Source organism: Pholis gunnellus (genome assembly GCF_910591455.1).
Source record: "Pholis gunnellus genome assembly, chromosome: 3".
Lineage (NCBI taxonomy): Eukaryota > Metazoa > Chordata > Actinopteri > Perciformes > Pholidae > Pholis > Pholis gunnellus.
The window spans coordinates 14,229,950-14,247,417 of record NC_136529.1 but is presented as its reverse complement, the minus strand read 5'-3'; the positions used below and the strand labels follow the sequence as shown (position 1 = coordinate 14,247,417).

General features: G+C 40.9%; 2 protein-coding genes across 2 annotated transcripts in view; both read right to left on the bottom strand.

The window, feature by feature from the left end:
* The window catches only part of bsnb (bassoon (presynaptic cytomatrix protein) b), a gene marked incomplete at both ends in the record, with an annotated part of 54,435 nt that extends 46,331 nt beyond the window's left edge, over positions 1 to 8,104 (bottom strand). The window contains 2 exons of the mRNA XM_079184249.1: positions 1,132 to 1,522; positions 7,926 to 8,104. Coding sequence (XP_079040375.1) covers positions 1,132 to 1,522; positions 7,926 to 8,104 — 570 coding nt within the window. The remainder of the gene's footprint in view (positions 1 to 1,131; positions 1,523 to 7,925) is intronic.
* Positions 8,105 to 9,737: 1,633 nt separating this feature from the next.
* bap1 (BRCA1 associated deubiquitinase 1) lies at positions 9,738 to 16,969 on the bottom strand. The gene is made up of 17 exons (XM_079184448.1): positions 16,816 to 16,969; positions 16,459 to 16,488; positions 16,312 to 16,366; positions 15,985 to 16,117; positions 15,076 to 15,195; positions 14,583 to 14,644; positions 14,295 to 14,437; positions 13,938 to 14,016; positions 13,731 to 13,854; positions 13,347 to 13,470; positions 13,077 to 13,255; positions 12,698 to 12,828; positions 12,105 to 12,568; positions 11,640 to 11,857; positions 11,365 to 11,457; positions 11,198 to 11,270; positions 9,738 to 10,683 (listed from the first exon to the last, which is right to left on the bottom strand). The coding sequence occupies exons 1-17, from the start codon at positions 16,850 to 16,852 to the stop codon at positions 10,550 to 10,552; spliced, it is 2,199 nt and encodes a 732-aa protein (XP_079040574.1). The 5' UTR covers positions 16,853 to 16,969; the 3' UTR covers positions 9,738 to 10,549.
* Positions 16,970 to 17,468: the final 499 nt, after the last annotated feature.

Below are 17,468 nucleotides of genomic sequence, written 5' to 3'. Positions count from 1 at the left end.
GCCCTACGATTCCTTACAGTTAATAAGAAGTGACCAATATGTTACTGGGCAGAGAATTGTGTGATAAGCAGGTCTTTGGGGATGAAAGATCATGAGCCCATTAATCATTAAACACTTCATCAATCAAGGCGAACAATGGCCAGAATTAGGAAGTTCACAGCTCTCAATCAGCCGCGCATCTAATTTACATCCTTGCGCAGTTTGAGTTGGTGCAATCCAGCCTGCAGGACCAGTCACAGCCAACTTGACTACAATAGTAGTCATCAATGACATTACTCACAAATGTCAATGAGAAATAATTACCACAGGACAAAGAAAACCAAAATCAAATACCTGAATCACCCACTTTGATCGAAATGTTTCAACGTACACTCACTGTAAGAGACTTTGTATTCCTGTTGATATGCTTTATGAAGACGCTGCATATATATGGTATATGCACTGATGTCGCTTTTTCACATACCACCTCACTCACCACCACCCGCTACGGATGCTATGAATAGGTAGAGCTGAGAGCAGAGAAACTGCAAGAATGAACCAGCCGTCAACATGCATATATGATTCCATACGTAGCTCCACACTGGGGAAATCGTGTTTACTGAATACACCTGAAGGGACAAAGACGGTACATCCTATTCTGAAGAAGGATTTTTAAGCCTGATCACAATTACAAGGCCTTTGAAGAATATCCTTGTTGTCTGTGGATAGGTTTGTAAAATATTTACATTTTATTGTGCGATTCATTCAAAAAAGCATGTGCTTGGTAAGTAAACGTCACACAGCGACCCTCTCTTCTCTTTAGCCTTCAGGCAGTCTATGATACTGTATGCTCGAATTCATTCTGAATCTGTTTGTGCAGTCGATTGTACGACAGCTTTTTTTTCCCTTTTCTTTTTTCCCATTTTGTGTTTTAGATGTTTTTGTTTTCCGTGTGAATGCACCATGGCAGATGCTGACCGGCTTTGTAATTCAGGGCAGAGTGACAGTGGTGACTTCCCATACTTACCATGACTACGTATATGTATGTGTTAGGTTGGTTGTTGAGTAAACTACTACGGAACTGGGGGGAAATAGAAAAATGTCCCTATCACAAAAGTACAACACGGGTATTGTTAAAAACGCACTGCTTACCTCTGTGAGATGAGGGTTGGGGTTGAAGCCACACTGGGTGCACACCATGGAGCAGCACTGTGTGCAGGTGTTGAAGTTAGGCTTGTCGTCCCCAGTGCCCATCAGGTCGGTGGTTTTGCAGACGGGGCACAGTTTGCTGCTGGGCATGGGTGCAATTTGTGGCACAGAGTAAGGGGACGTGGGGACACTGCCTCGGTCCGGGGACACGGAGGGGGACCTCCCAGTCCTGCTGCTTCCCACATCCACATGCAGACTCTTCCTGGCCACATGACCCTGGCCCTGCTCTCCTTGAGGCGCAGCATGCTGTCGGGTTTCGTGGGAGGCCAACCTGTCCCCTGTCCCGTGACCACTCTGGACTCCTGCTTTAGGTCCCGGGTCTGACGGAGGTGGTCTGATAGAGATGATAAAGAGAACACAAGAGGTGGATGGCAATTGGTAATACACATTTCTCTGTAGTTAACGCTGACAACATTTGCCTCGCGGCAGAAACAATTTGTCACACACTGGTTTTATACCAGTGATCTCTGTTCAATTTCAAGATGGAGCTGTTCTTTTGCTTGAGTGGTATATTTTGGAAGCTTTCAGCTGTGAGATGCACAAGGTCCACATGCCATTAAAAGATTTTATTGCTGTTCATAGTGTGATATCAGACTACTCAAAACCTTGGCCAACAGAGAGGCATATGCTGAATATTTTATATTGCCTCTATCGGTTTCTGTGAAGGGCTCCTTGTGGCTGGTTTTCACTCTTTGAAGCTGTTCTGTTTTGGCCTCAGCGACGTGTTTAGGGTGGAATGAATGTAGTGTATCAGACAACAGCATGGTAAACTTTTGGTTTTCTTGCTCATTCCGGCCCTCGGGGATTGGTGTCAATAGTTAAATAGGAATGGAGGATTTCCTGTGTCATAACAACTTAGACCTTGTTTTGTCATGCCCGTCATCTTCAAAGACTCAGCAGCAGTGAGAGAATGGTGGAAATAAAGGGAGGAATAAAATAAATAAAATGGAGCATGTTAGCATTTATGAGTCCTAGCCCATAAATTGTGCTGCTGCACAACTCCAACCTTGTTCCACTCCCCTCAGGAGTCCTGTGTTCACCGTCGTGAGCCCATCAGGAAAAACCTGCACTTTTCAAACCATCACTGGACTGTAACATTTGAAATTAAACACAATCCTGCCAGTGGGCTGACCACCGCTCTCACTCTGTTTGAGGCTAAATTGGACTTTTGAGGATATTGTTAAAGCTACTGACCACTGATACACAGAGTGGACAAGTGCAGTCTAAAACCTCCCGGTGTTCTCACAAGATAGAAGGCAGTTTCACATAATAATCATCACTTGAATGGCGAAGATACCCACGTGGAGTCTCTTGTGATTAATGCAAAGCCTCGGGCAAAAAGAGACACCTTTTCAAAAGATTCCTTTAGATATTCTCATCCATAATGGGAGTCCACTGAGAACAACTTGAGGATTTGTGTCTAAACCAAAGCAAATTGCTTACTTTATCACAAATAGTGAAGGTTTCGTAAGCTGCCATTCTTTTGTAATGGGAGCTTCCTGCAAAACAACATCTCAGTGTCACTTCAAGGAATAGTTCATTTTAGAAACATTTTTGGGAATAAGCTTATTCTCTGTCTTGCAGCGATTTCGATGAGAAGAGTCGTATCAATCTTATCTTATGAATAAGTGTATGTGACACGTTTTCCTTTAAAAGATAGCGTATATGCCTGAGTTGAGTTGTAACGAGCACAAAGTGGACGCCATGTTTGGCAAAGAACGCAGAGTGTCTCAAACCAGAGAAAGTAGTTCTAGGATACGCCATCAAACAGATCGAAATACTAACGATTGGGTAATTAAAGAAAATATGTGAATAGCAGCTTTAATCAATAACAGAACGTAATTATTTCCTCTTTTGTAAAATACCCGCGAATGTGTGGAAGCATCAGAGCCTCTCTGGTTCCTGACTCAACAACTTTGGTCAAAATGTAATCTTCAAATCCATTTTCAATTTGAATCCAGAATGAGGACACATCAAATCAACACATCAAAGTAAGTTCAGGAACATCTCAGCAGCCCGTTTACCCAGCTTCCTCCAGCAGTGTTGAACCATCAGAGCATAAATCAAAGTATTAACTGGTACAAGGTTATTACATAACATCGAAAGGGTTAACAGAACAATTAACATCTAGTCTCTTTACAATTTAAAATAAAATGACCTCACACTGACATCTAACGTGTCAATATGTAGCTTGGAACAGTAGGAAATAAGACGGGTACTTAATTTCAGCCCGACACAGTATCAGTATCCCTTTAATGGAGATTCTATATGTTTCCCATTGATTTATTCCTCTCTCCACTGGAAATGAAACTGGTTACCTCGGGCTTCTCAGTGAAAGCTATCTTGTGTCGTCCATTTAGTCATATTTAAAGGTCAAAGCAAAGAGAGCGTGGATACATCACGCTTCAACAAGTTTGAATGCACAATGTGTTTATGATGGCCAAAAGCATGTTAAAGGCATCAAGTGTAGCATAAATGAATCAACTCTTCTGTTTTCACAAAGGTTTGTCAGCGACTACTGACTTTTAGGAAATAAAATGGAACACGGTAATGATTTCTTTTCCCAGAAGGAAATACTTTCAACTTTTGAATTTCAGATTTAAGCTGGATTTAACTGCTGTGGCTGCTGGACACCTTGCTTGTTGGACAAGAGGTTTAATGTGTTCAAGTGCTTTTTATCAGCTGCTGGGGTAAAAGTAGGACAAAGAGGACATTCAAGAGATGTCCGTCAGAAATGATGACAAACGCATCCTTTTAAAGAAGCAGTTTTGGTTGATGTCGTTAGCAGCAAAGAGTTACTTTGTGCTGCATTCCCACTGAATGAAAAACACACAGATGTAATGATTTTTTGTTGTTTTTCAATTAGCCAAACCTGTGTCAGAGGCTGTGACAAATAGACCCACATCAGGGCTGTTACACTATTCACTAAACTAATTATTACAGTCTCTGACAGAGACAGTGGATAGCAGTGTTACAGGCCATGGCGCTTCTTGTATCCATTATTTGCAGCCGTTTCATCATTTAGTATCAGGCAAGCTTGCTAGGCCCTCAAAACATAATTGATGAGCAGTCGGGACATGGACGAGGGAGAGATTCCTGCAGAGACACTGTCGTCCCCATCATGGTGGTCAAATGAATGTGCAGGAGCTGTAGTGCTGAAATTTGAAATTCCCCACCTGCAGTGCGTCACATGAGAAAGGGCTTGTCACATGAAGCTGACTACATCAAAATCACAACAAGTGGCCTTCAAACACTGATCCCAAAGACAGCACACACACACACACACACACACACACACACACACACACACACACACACACACACACACACACACACACTGCAGTGTGTGTTACGGCTATGCCTTGTTTTATGGTTATGGTTTGAGTGTCGTTCAGATGAATGGCAGGCTGCACTATAGCCCCAGTTAATGCCTTGTGTGTATTGCCGATATATTCAAGTCACGGAGCTAAGCATTTGATTTCATAACAATATATAAACCTGCTGATCTTTTAAAAACACAGAAGGTCGCTTAACAACACTCTGAAGGTATTTCCAGAAACTTCAGAGAGTTTTTTCAAACCGTCTGAATAAAAAATGTTGTGTCCACTGCACCTAAAGAAAGATTTTTAATCTGTTTCCCGAGTTAAAATAGTAAAAATGGAGATGGTAGCCAGAATGAATACCTTCCTTTTACATTGCTATATTGACTTTCTCTTTCCAATCTCTTTGCACTTTCATACACAATAACGCGTTCATATTTTGATTGTGATTTACAAAACGAGTAAATATGTAATTTGTATTATTTGGCCTGAATATTTTTGCCTAGCTCTGTGTCTCAAACCGGGGTTAGCTGCACCAATGTGTCTGCCTCTAACTCACCAACCACAGAGCTGGTTCTGCCAAAATACGCAGAGAGGTAAATGAAAGTTGGGCAGAGTTCAGCTGAGCCTATAGTTTAGTCACAGAATATTTGCGATGGACCGCACAGTCTGAGATAATGCAACGTACTGAGGAGAATGTGTTGTACTGGTTTAGTCAGCTTAACCGCCTACATATAACGTACACGCATGCGGCTAAAACTGGCCACAGTAGTGCACATTCACTCACTGACTCACTCGCGGACGCACATACACAACCAATCGCATTATCCTCGTGAAAGAGATAATAATTCACGGGTGTTTAAATTAAAGAGTAACGTCACTTTTTGGAAAACAATGCTACACCGTCAATGACTCATAGGTAGCCATTCATTTTCTCAAGCCTATGGCTGTTGTTATGTTAGAAATAATAATAAGAACGGCTTTTGCATTATTTGTTTGAGTTGTGATAACCCTTTGGTGTGTGTCGGCTGCACAGTGAACAGTGCTTTCATGAAGGTAAATTAATTATGAGGGCATTCTGTGTGCACACTTTGTCTTAGAAGAACACGACCGTATCCATCATGTTCATGGGTTTTATGAATATAGCTTTGTTCAGGTTTGTAATGGACTTTTGATTTATTTGGATTTACATTGCTTAATGATTTACATAGTAGCTCTCAGCCCTTCATAACATATGCTATTCCATGAAGGAACAAGTGCAGCCAGAAAACAGTGAGATGAAAATATAGCAGCATGCAGCACGTTGTTGCAAACACAGAAGATATCTGGACCACGCGTTCAACACAAGGAAGCATATTTTACAATTGCGAAGGCTTCTCAGTTATGGTCATCAAGTCAGGATGACTGTGCACTTAGTCATAGCTGTTCTGGTAAATGCAGAAAACCACTATTGTGGTGCTTTGTGGAGATGAAGGGTAGGGTGACTCCCATAGCTACATGGATTCCTACATGGGCTCAGATTTAGCTCTTTGACAGCGATGAATTTATATATATGTACTGTATAGCATATTATGTGCCCACTTATATTAATTGGCAAATTCATAAAATGCTGCAACTCATTTTAATTAGGATGAAAGTCTCCTATCTACAGTCTCAACACAGCCACCGTCTCTTTGTTTCTTACACTCTCACAACTTCTTTGTGGAAGAGTATTTTAAGGGAAAATTCAGACTGAACGTGGGGGCCCTGATCTTAAGAAACCCATTTTAATCAGCCATATGATATACTCTCTCTCTCACCCTCTCTGTCTCTCAGAACTCCACATCCCATTGAGACACATGCATCAGGGTGGATAGCAGAGAGAAAACCAGATATGAAAGAATCATGAGGTCATCATAGGAGCCTCTAAACCTGCCCCACAGTCAATATAAAACATATAAATAGAAACACAGACAGGGCTCAACATGGTCAGGGGTAGGCCTGTACCATGTTCTAGTTACAGTGGCAGAACACGTACATACAGCTCCACACTACACCTTACAATCACCGTGTCTGATGATGTGAATCAGGCAAGACAGACTTCTCAAAGAACCGGCTTGAATTTTAGAATTGAATGAATCATGAATGACCACATACATCTTCATGGTTGGTAAGCTAAAATGGCAAGTACAGAGAGACTGTCAGCCGGTGTGACACATCCGAGACACAGCTGTGCCTCTGCATGTGCGTATTCAGGTTTGCAACTGTTGAACTGTGTAATTAAGGCAATATCAGATCTTGTTGGAAGGGTAATCCCTCCCACACACAGACCGAGGCCTACAGGCTATACATGTGGTTAAACACTAATGATCTGGGCTGGATTTAGGTAAAGGCTAATATATTTATCTGATCATTTTGCCTTCTAATAGCACAACAATCGAGTTTTCACATGCAACTGCCAAAATAATATAACACTGTTATGTAAGGCTATAACTGTTAATGTGTCTGGGCTCAGTGTCTGGATTTTTTTTTTTCTTTGATGGTGAGATGCAACACCACTCTTCCGGAAGAAACTACCTCATTTTCTGTGCTGTGTAGTGGCATAGTGGTGGAAAACCATTTCCACTGGCTGCATATTGATTTGGTTTGAGATGTGATGAGTGAGGCAGCTATATGGCACATATGCGTTACGGTGCTGTGCTCACAGTGACGCCGTCTGACGGCAGCATTGTCCCCCCCCCCCCCCCCCCTATCCCCTCTACAACAATCCACACCAGCAGGAAGGTGATTTATTAGAATGACTTCTCATTTGCTGGTTTTCATGTCGAGGCATGTTCAGGAAATCAACCCGTAATGGAACCGAGAGAGCCATTCAACATGAGATGCAGCTTGCACTTTGCATCATTTACATTTCTAATTTATTCATCACCTGAAGCTATGAGGGACATTAATATCTGTGAGACCCATTCCGAAGTATTCATATTTACTTGGCAGTGCCTCACTATGAGGAGGAAAATGTCGCTCATTCATTCATGTTACTTAGCTGCTGATGCCCGAGGACAGACACCGTGAAAACGGGCGTAGAAATCCCCACTGAAGCGTTTCAAAGCTGCATTCGCGTACTATTGATTCTACATCGAAAGCATTGCGTTACGAAATGTGACTTCGACCCAAATAGACGTTGAGTAAAAAGGGTGGTGCTGTCAAGAGCCAGAAATGGGTCTCAAACGGGGTGGTGAATTGTGTTGACAGGGATATTGAAATAAATAATTAAGCACCCATTCAGGTCTATCTCCACGCAGTCGGTTGATCCTAAAGCCTATCTATGCTCCACATCGTACAGATGTACTACCGTAGCCTACACGCCACGCTGCCGTGTAGCCTTCCCCGATTTCTCTCCACAGTTTGGCAGAGAAGCGTCCTAGCTATAGCGGCTACCTGTTAATCCCCGGCCCGGGTCCAGCCCCACTTCCTCCGGCTGGCGCTCCATTGCTCGGCTTGATGAGCTGTCCAGAGTCCGGTGGTGCTGAAATGGAAGCCGGAGCCCCCGCTGCAGGGACGGCGGGGCCGGGCTGTCCCGCCTGTCCCTCCCCTTCCATGCTGGCCTCGTTCCCCATCGCCTCGGGATAGGTCTCGACGGAGAGAAACGATGTTGTAGATGGTTCTACAGCTGTGGTAAAAACTCAGATGAAACTCAGTGCTGCTCCCCTTCCGCCATCATCACCTACAATTCAGCATCCCGCACGGAGCACGCGCGCTGACGGAGAGGGTGAGGGAGCGCGCTGACGCAATGGGTGGGAACTCGAGTGGCTCGTACGTGCGCGTTCACGAGGCTCGGTTATCTCAAGTAACCACGCAAATAGCTCTGAGCCCACTGAGGCACATGACTGGAGACCACTGGGACCTCCCTCATTTAATCCACGTCTGTCCCTCACGGACCATTTGTTTAACCTAAATGACCAGCAACATCACACATGATGTGTTTGAAATGTTATTATGTTTGTCCATAATTTGCATTTATGTTCCTGTGAGCCTGAAAGAGGTCCACAGTACACTACAAATTATTTGTGCTTACTCATTATTTAATTACAAAATGATGTAAAGCTAAGACTATTAATCGCCTAATATATTGGACAATTAATCAGCAAATATCTTGATAATCGATTGGGATATTCGTATAAGTAATTTAAGCAAAGAGGCCAATACCTATTGGTTCCAGATTTTGAATATACTGCTGGTTTTCTGGTCTTTTACAATTTTAAACTAAATACTTTTTGCTGTTTGGACAGCAGCAAGGGTTTGGGGAAATTCTGAAAATGGTGGCCATTTACCAAAAAAATTATTATCTGATGTAGTTTAAACCAATTGAATAAACAACTAATTGACACAAGTGAAAATTGATTAATTCATAATGGAAATAACAGTTAGTTGCAGATCTGACATTCCTAAACCCACAGATCTTGGTCTGTGTCTCTAAACCAAATCACTAGCAAACAATGGTGACATAACACTACAGCATGTACAACTGTGTGGGTGAGGGGTATTTTCTACTGTGTGTACTCGACCACTCTGATCATATTAGTGCTCAAATGTGTGGTAAAGACCGACAGTGTCAGATGGAAAATAAAATAAACAACTTTTCATGGCAAGAGAGAATCAAAAATTCATGTTAAGTTTGATGGTTTTGACTCGTGGCAAATTATGTTATATGTGACAAAAGACTGTTTAATAATTTGGTTGATGTGAAAATGTTATTTCATTCTGAAAAAAAATGAACTGTAGCTCTACTGTATTTTACTACAAATAAACTAAAATAAAATACTGTTGTAAGAGAAAAACTGAAATTGTTCTGGAAAATATATAATTATTATAAAATAACACCAGTACAAACACACTAACAATACAACATATGCATCTAAATACACATGTACATCACAGCCCCTCTGCAGTCCATCTTATTGTGAACCATCTCTCTTTACAGCTTAGTAAAGGAGATGATTCTGAGATGGTCCCACTTGCTCCTGAAGGATTGCTCTCCCTAGTGTACACCAACTGTCACTACAACAAAACACTTAGATCGATAAACCTGATCTTGTTTACCGAAGATTTGTAACACATGAGTCAACAACATTGGTAAACATGTTGTTGTACTATGAGTGGGAATCCTACCCCAATATAAAATACTATAATCCTGGATCAACCAGTCTAAACCCACAAACTTAAAAAAAAAAAAAAAGAGTGGAATCTTGATTATAGCAAGACATTTTATTGACTTTATTGTAGTATGAATCGGCAAGCACACAGAACAACTGAACTCAGTGGAGAGCCAATTAACAGTTACATATGTACAAAAACATACAAGATCACACATCCAACTTAATATTCACTCACTTTGAGATCCATTTCAAGTACAAAAATAACAAAAATAACAGCGTGTTTTCCATTTGCCGGACCTCAAAAGATATTCATACACAGCAGGCGACCCTTTGTTGAAAAAACATTCAAGAGTGTGATTAAAAGATGTTTTTTTTTATGTTACAAAGTGAATTACCAAGAGAAGAAGTGAAGAGATTATAACTGAAATTCTATGGAGGAATAAAACGCCTTCTTTTGTCAGAACACTCAATACTTCATTGGCACCGTAAAAACATGGGTAAGGGATGCAGTTGAGAAAAGATCAACTTATTGTTACCAAATTGAATATTTATTAACATACTAAACTGACCATAAGACTGTAGAGGTCTTTCAATAATAATGAATGCTTTGCCAGATACAAAAAAGCATTCAACACACCATTGGGCACATGCCTTTTTTGATATTTACAAACAGTCAATAGCAGTGGCACAAGAAAGAAGAAAATTTACATTGAGACTAAAATGGTGGTACATATATACATAAATGATAAGAACTAACCAAACACATGGTCGATTTGATGAAAGAGAGGCGGCTCAGACTAAAATACAACCCTAGACTGCCGTTAGAACAGAGGTTCAGGATTGCGTTCATTTCATTTTCTCTGTGGTGATTGCTTGGTTTCTTACAGAAGTTGTGATTGCTTGAAGTTACTGGCGCTTGGCTTTGTACGGTCGGGAGCGTTTCCTGCGATCAGGCTTCCTCTGTTTGTGCAACCGGCCGATACTCACTCCCTGACGGCGACGTACGGAGATGTTTTGCTCCACAAGGCTGGCCAACATGCCTGAAGAAGATACCCAGCCGGAGTGAGTGAAGGAGCAAAGAAATTACAACAAAACAACAGATTTTAGCATGTAACTAGGATTGTACAAATGTGTAATGGATAAAATGGTATTTATTTTTAGTCTTTTATTTCTTCTTTTTAGGAGGGACATGCATACACATGCCTGTTGTATTTTGTGTTACGCTGGTAAAGAGGAAAAAGGTGGCCCTCTATGTGTTTTACAACAATATCCATAAATATGATGTGATGTGAATGGAGAGGTATGAAACATGTGGTCACTAATGATCCACCACAAAGAACCCAGGGAGATAGGCGGAACTTTAAAAGGTTTAAATGTATTTTCTAATGGAAAGGGTATATATATATATATATATATATATATATATATATATATATATATATATATATATATATATATATATATATATATATATATATATATATATATATATATATATATATATATATATAGATAGATAGATAGATAGATAGATAGATAGAGAGAGATATTTACCTTCTTGGGCCAGCATTGATATAAAGGTGCAGATGAACTCATCGTAATTATGGGTCCTCCTCTGATCATCGATCTGATCAAATGAAAACACATTTTTGATTAAAAGCCAACAAAAACAATGTCGCACTCACCAAAATTTGGATTGGTTCCAGGTAAACAAAACCTACTTTGTATTTCTTTCTCTTTTCTACTTCCTCCTTTAGATACACCTCATAATTGGCAATGTCGGCCTCCACACACTTGAGCAGTGCAAGCAGCTCCTGCAAGAGACGGAATAAGATTAACCGCTCGGTGTGTTTGTTGTTTAATATACAGCTTTATAAACAACTTCCTTATTGGCAGCATAAGGAAGAAATGTGATGTCAAAAACACATATTGGCAGGCTGATAAAAATAGCAAGGCACATATTACAGTCATAACGCTATGAAATCCTTGGACTTACTTTGGGAGAGTACTTCTCCCCGGGGGGCTTGCTGTCTGCCGTAGTTTCCGTAGCATTGGACTTTTCCTTGCTAGGCTTCACCTCTGCTCCATCTTTGCTCTCCTCTTGTTTCATCTCCACAGACGGTCCCTCGTCTCCCTCATTCACGCCTTCCTTTTCTGCTTCGGCTTTTATCTTCTCGAGAGTGCAAGGCCGCTTTGTGCCATCAGCAGCCAAATCTACCGCACAGAGAAGAGATAAAGTAGCGATCTATGAAAATGAGCTAGACTCAGACAATCCATTAATAAAAATAGTGTATGTTATTCTGATTAAAAGGTCCTGTTTACGCTTATTGTCTATGATGATTAATAATCTCTGACTGTTCTGTGATTATCAAGGGATAGACTAAAATGCTCGCTTCAACAGAGGCTTTTAAAATCCCCTTTGTATACAACACGGACAACAGTAAGGACCTCTTGCACTCACCAGATGGAGGGAGAGCATAGATGACTCCATCCTCCTGCAGGTGCAACAAGGCTGCGCTGACGGAGGGACCCAGTTCTCTTACGGCGCGGTTATGTCTGGAGTCTAGCCTGAGCATCTCATCTTCTCCAAACAGCACACGAGACAGATGGGATGCCACTGGGCTGGATGGCCGCGTGGCAGCCTGGGAGCGTGCGGGGGAGCGTAGCGGGGAGTTGAAGGCGCTGCCAATCTCAGAGGCCGTGTCGGTGCTTTCGTTGCTGGGTGTGGGGGAAGGCTGTGAAGCAGATGTGATGCAAATGCCTCCTGTGCGCCCTTCTGTGCGTACAGAAAGGGGTGTATTTAGGGCATCTTTCTTTTGGGCTTCCTTCTTCAGTTTCTCAGCCAATACAGTGAGGGCAATCTGGCTCTCCATTCCAGTCCCTGTCCGCCCTGGTCGTGATCGCAGACTTGCCTTCCGTCGAAACCTAAATGACGACAAATTCAAAAACAGGATCTAAAAAAAGATTCTAAAGAATCTAAAGAGCTTTAGCTTCCTTCAGTCAAGTCATAAACATAGAAATAAATTACACCTATATATTCATTACAATGCTAACCTGCTGGATGTGCCTGCTGAACCAGTCACTTCCTCCTCCTCCTCCTCATCCTCATCATCGTCGGAGTATTGGGGTTTGGCCGGCCCTGCCCCTCGAGAGCGGCCAACTCTAGCAGCGAGATCCTCCTCTTCCTGTTAATCAGAGAATCTTTTGTATCATCTGTTTTCTGCAGCAACTAACATGACTTTAAATTGAAGCTGCCTTAACAACAGGAACAGAGAAAAAAAATCACACAACGGGGCTTTTAGTTAACAGTATAGTGGGTTTGCATTTTGTACAATGCAACCAAATCCTCCGACAAAGATCCTTTCAGGCCAAAATTGGTGAAGAAACTGCAGAACACACACACACTAGCCAGGACCTTTACTTCGGCTCTTACCTGCATTGGAGACTTGGCATAGTTGTGGTTGTCCAGGAAGGCAGGCAGCCGTGGAACGATGGGGTTGGGACTGGTGACTTGCTGGGGACCTCCTCCTGTGGGGACTGGTGGTTTGCCCATGACCTTAGCGTTTCCTGAGGGGCTAGGGGCGTCCTTAGACTGATCTCCTGACTCGTCCACTGAATCGAATGTGAGAGTCGGTGTATTTCAGTAGAATGTTTACAGGATGTATTTGAACAAAGGCCGGGGAAATAAAGCCAACTTAAGTACCTGTTACTGATGTAACTGGCTCCACATCTGCCTCTTTCTTGATCGCAGTGGTGTTATCATCGACGGAGGAAGACTCCTGCTGCTTCTTGTCCTGGACAAGCTCGGGCTGAGTGAGCCGGATCATCTGAAGGCACGACAACATTCAAAAGATATTTTACAACATGTCAGTAGACGTCACCGAGGAGATCCTGCTTGGCTAAATATCGTCCCCATCACGTTATCTTATATCTCATACTACAAAAAAGGCTAAGCATAAACAATTACAAGCAATACCTCATTAGGTAATCAAAACAAGTGTCAACTATGACATGCTGCAGCAAAGGTCACAACCACTCATATATTTGTATTCTATTTCGGGCGAGGAAATATCTAGTAGTTCCTGACCTTCTGTAGACCCTCCAGAACAGTCTGTCGATTCCTCTTCAGAATTTCCAGTTTGGATTCGTACTTCATCCTGCGGTCAGGCACCACTGCCATGAGGTTGAAGCGAATGTCATGGTACGGCTCACTAAGAAAGAGCAGAGCAACAGCATGAGAAGAAGAAGAAGAAGAAGAATTATCGCTGCGTGAGCTAACTGGTTCAGGACTCACCCGGCAGTGGCCAGTCCGATCCTCTCCATGATCACCCGCCGAGCTTTATCGGTCCATTCCTCCTCCTCACCCCAAGGCCCTGAAATACAGTCGAATATTATACTTTATTTATGCGTTAATGCAATTCATAGCAAATTTGTCATAACAAGGAGTTCCATAACAATATGAATGAGGCTGGATTTCAGGCCACACACTGGATAAAAGCTGCTTACAACAATGATAAAACATAAATAACAATAGGTAAACTCTTGAATTCAATACAAACCTCTTGTCGACATATGCTCAGCCTTCATGCCAACTTTCAGTGCTTCCATGCCAGCTAAAATGCTACAAATCACAGGACTGTGTTTCTCATACCGTGGTCAATGGGGTAAGCCTTGAGTCCGTCGAGCTCAAAGAGGCGGTCTTTGATGGGCACATAGCTCACAAAGTGGAAGGCCTCCATAGTGCGCACTGCACTGATCCCATTCTGTTTCTCCGGCAGGTGCCTGGGCTCCGGTCTCCATAGAAACACGGTAAGAGAGCTTTAGAAACTGATGGATGTACAAAGCCGGACATCTCTCACAGTGTAGTCAACCAATCAAATAGGATTATTTTTCAAAGAGATGTGAAATTGTTAAAAAGGAACCACTGACTGTAACCTACCTGGCGTGGCTGTTATGTGCTCTGGCAAGCTCTGGGGCATTTCCTATTGCGTAACCTTTACTCTGAAAAATACATCAAAATCAAAATGTAAACATGACAGTGGGTGAGCAGGAGGGAGAGAGATGTGATCGGTTACCCTCATACTGTATAATATATATGTTGTGTGTATATATATACGTGTACGTTTGCATTTTAATGCAGAGAGAATGTTGATACAAATGAAAAACTAGTTGGAAATGCTCTTGGGGGACTTTTTTTTTTCATTGTCTGTTCTTTATATTTAATGCGTTTGCGAAATATAGATTCCGATGACCTTATTCATTTCCACCCAGCACATATTTAGTTTTTATCAACTTCCTAGGATTTCTTAGACTGTAACAGCCGAAGAAAAAGCTGAAAAATGATTTTTAAATAAAAATGTAAATATAATGCACACGATTAAATTACACTTAACACAACACAGATACATGAGTGAGTGTGAGAAACATCTTACCTCTGGACTAAAGCCTTTAGTGAAAGCCTTCATGCGACTAAGGGTGGTGCCGAGCTCAACGCCACTGCAGTTCAGAAGCACACTCAACAGAGCGTGGGTGGCACATGAATTTGGTATAAGCTGGATACATAAATGACAGCATAAACACAAGTCAGAGTTAGAATATGGCATTGTTACAAGACATGATTTATAAGTGCTGGAAGCAGAAAAATATCTTGTGACTTCTACTTTGTACAGTTGAATAATCGATCCTTATGTTGGGATATAAGATCACGGTCTGTCCTTTCATTAATACTGAATATTTTGATCTTTGGTTTCATATATATTTGTATTCAAGCTTCTTTTTTAGCAGTTTAACAGTTTCTTACAATTAGGACAAAACATTTTCAGAACTATTTCATTCAATTTTAGATATTAATGTACATATTTTGCAATATATATATTACATTCTATGAAAACACAAAAATAAATGTACTGGTTAGAAGTACCACTTTTCATAATTTCATCCAATTTAAAATGAATACTTGTGGCTAATAGTCAAAATAATTTTCACAAATGACTTTGAGGCCAGATGAGGTACGAATGCCATTTCGGTTTTACAAATTGAATGAAAAAGTAACTAAAATTACTAAAAGAATTGTTATCTAATGTGATGTTAAATGGCTGTTTATGATTATTGACGAAGAATGAAAGTTGTTCAGGAGCATCGTATTTACATTATAAACAGCACTAATGAAAAAAATGTATTTCCCTTAGGTGACAATAAAGAACATCTAATCTAATCTAATCTAATACTGATAACATGACTCATGCTCAGCTAAAGGCTTTATGACTTCAAAAACAGATCAGTTGCTCAGTAATCAAAATACTTATCAATAACTACAATAAATGCCAAAGCAAAACACTTACCTGATGAGCAAAGAACATATCATTTACAATTTCCTCGTCAATGACAGAAGTCTCATCCACCAAAGTGTTTACTTTCCTCCTGGATCGACGTTCCTCAATCCACTTGAACAAGAAGATGAAGCCATAGACGGGGCTAAAAAATAAAATCATATCAAACACTGTTCACGTGTTGATTCTACAGTTCAACAGGGTGTAAGAAAATGAACACTGTGTATTCAGATACAAGCTTGGATGGGATTACCTGATTTATCTGCCAAGAGTTTCATTATTGATTTACTCACAACTATTGTTCACCAAACAGACATGTGCAGGTTACAAATGACGTACCTTTGGCATTTGCTTTGAAGATCATAGATTTCCTCTACTTGAACACCTTTGATACCTACATAATACACAATACAATATTCATTTAAATTGGCTTTACTAGCCCCCAGGACAGGATTTAGCTATTTTAAATGTGCAAACGTTACTCACCAAAATCTTCAACCAGCAAAGTGAAGAGTCCTGAAATCATCAAACATTTTATTTATGGTTAAATAACATAGAACACACCAGAAAACCTCATGAATGACGAATTTAACGTTATTATTTTAGCTAATAACGGTAATCCTCCTCATATTCTGCCTTAGGTTACTCGCTCCATCAACTTGCTCAACAGTTGACAATAGACATACATATTATTATCAACCGCGATTCTATCTTGTACTGGACTTAAGTTGCTTTCTACGCTTAATAAGTGAAGCTGCTTGGAAAGCTAACCTGTCCATCTGGATGTATGTGGAAGCTAACGATGGGTAACGTTAGCTGTGTTGTTTGTCGAGTTGTCTTTACCTGGATCACTCTCGAGCTCGAGCCACCCTTTGTTCATTTTCACATTTGAGCCGAGCTGAACTAATCTTTAAGATGTGTTCCAGTCCATGTCCAAAAGAGGTGTAATAATCTTAAACGGTCATGTTGTATCCATTCACGACACAACTGTGGAGAGCTCAAGATAAACACAATAGACAGAAATTGGCCGCCTACAAACTACGTCATCAAGATCCGACAGGGGGTCGCAAAAACACGTCCTCTCTTCAACTTCCTGTTGTCAGAACTAAGACCAAAATAAATCAGTCAATCAGTCAATCAATGCATTCGTAGTTTTATTTAAACAACTCGAAATAACGGAGAAGGTGAAATACTAATCAAATTAAAGGTTAAGTAAATTATTAGTTGAATGTCATTATTGTTCGCACTCATGGACTTTTGTCCAATACAGCTCCACAGTATTTTCAGAACTTGCCATATAACAAATTCATAAATTAGGGCATATTTAATATTCATATTAACATATGGACATGTAAACAAAATTCAAAATGCTACTTTTTTACGTTTTTTGTATTGTATGAATGTAATGTTACAGGATTAAAGTGAATACTGATTGGGTAGATGCTATTTACTAAAACAAGCACAAAACGTAATTCGGACTTGAACATGTTGCAAAC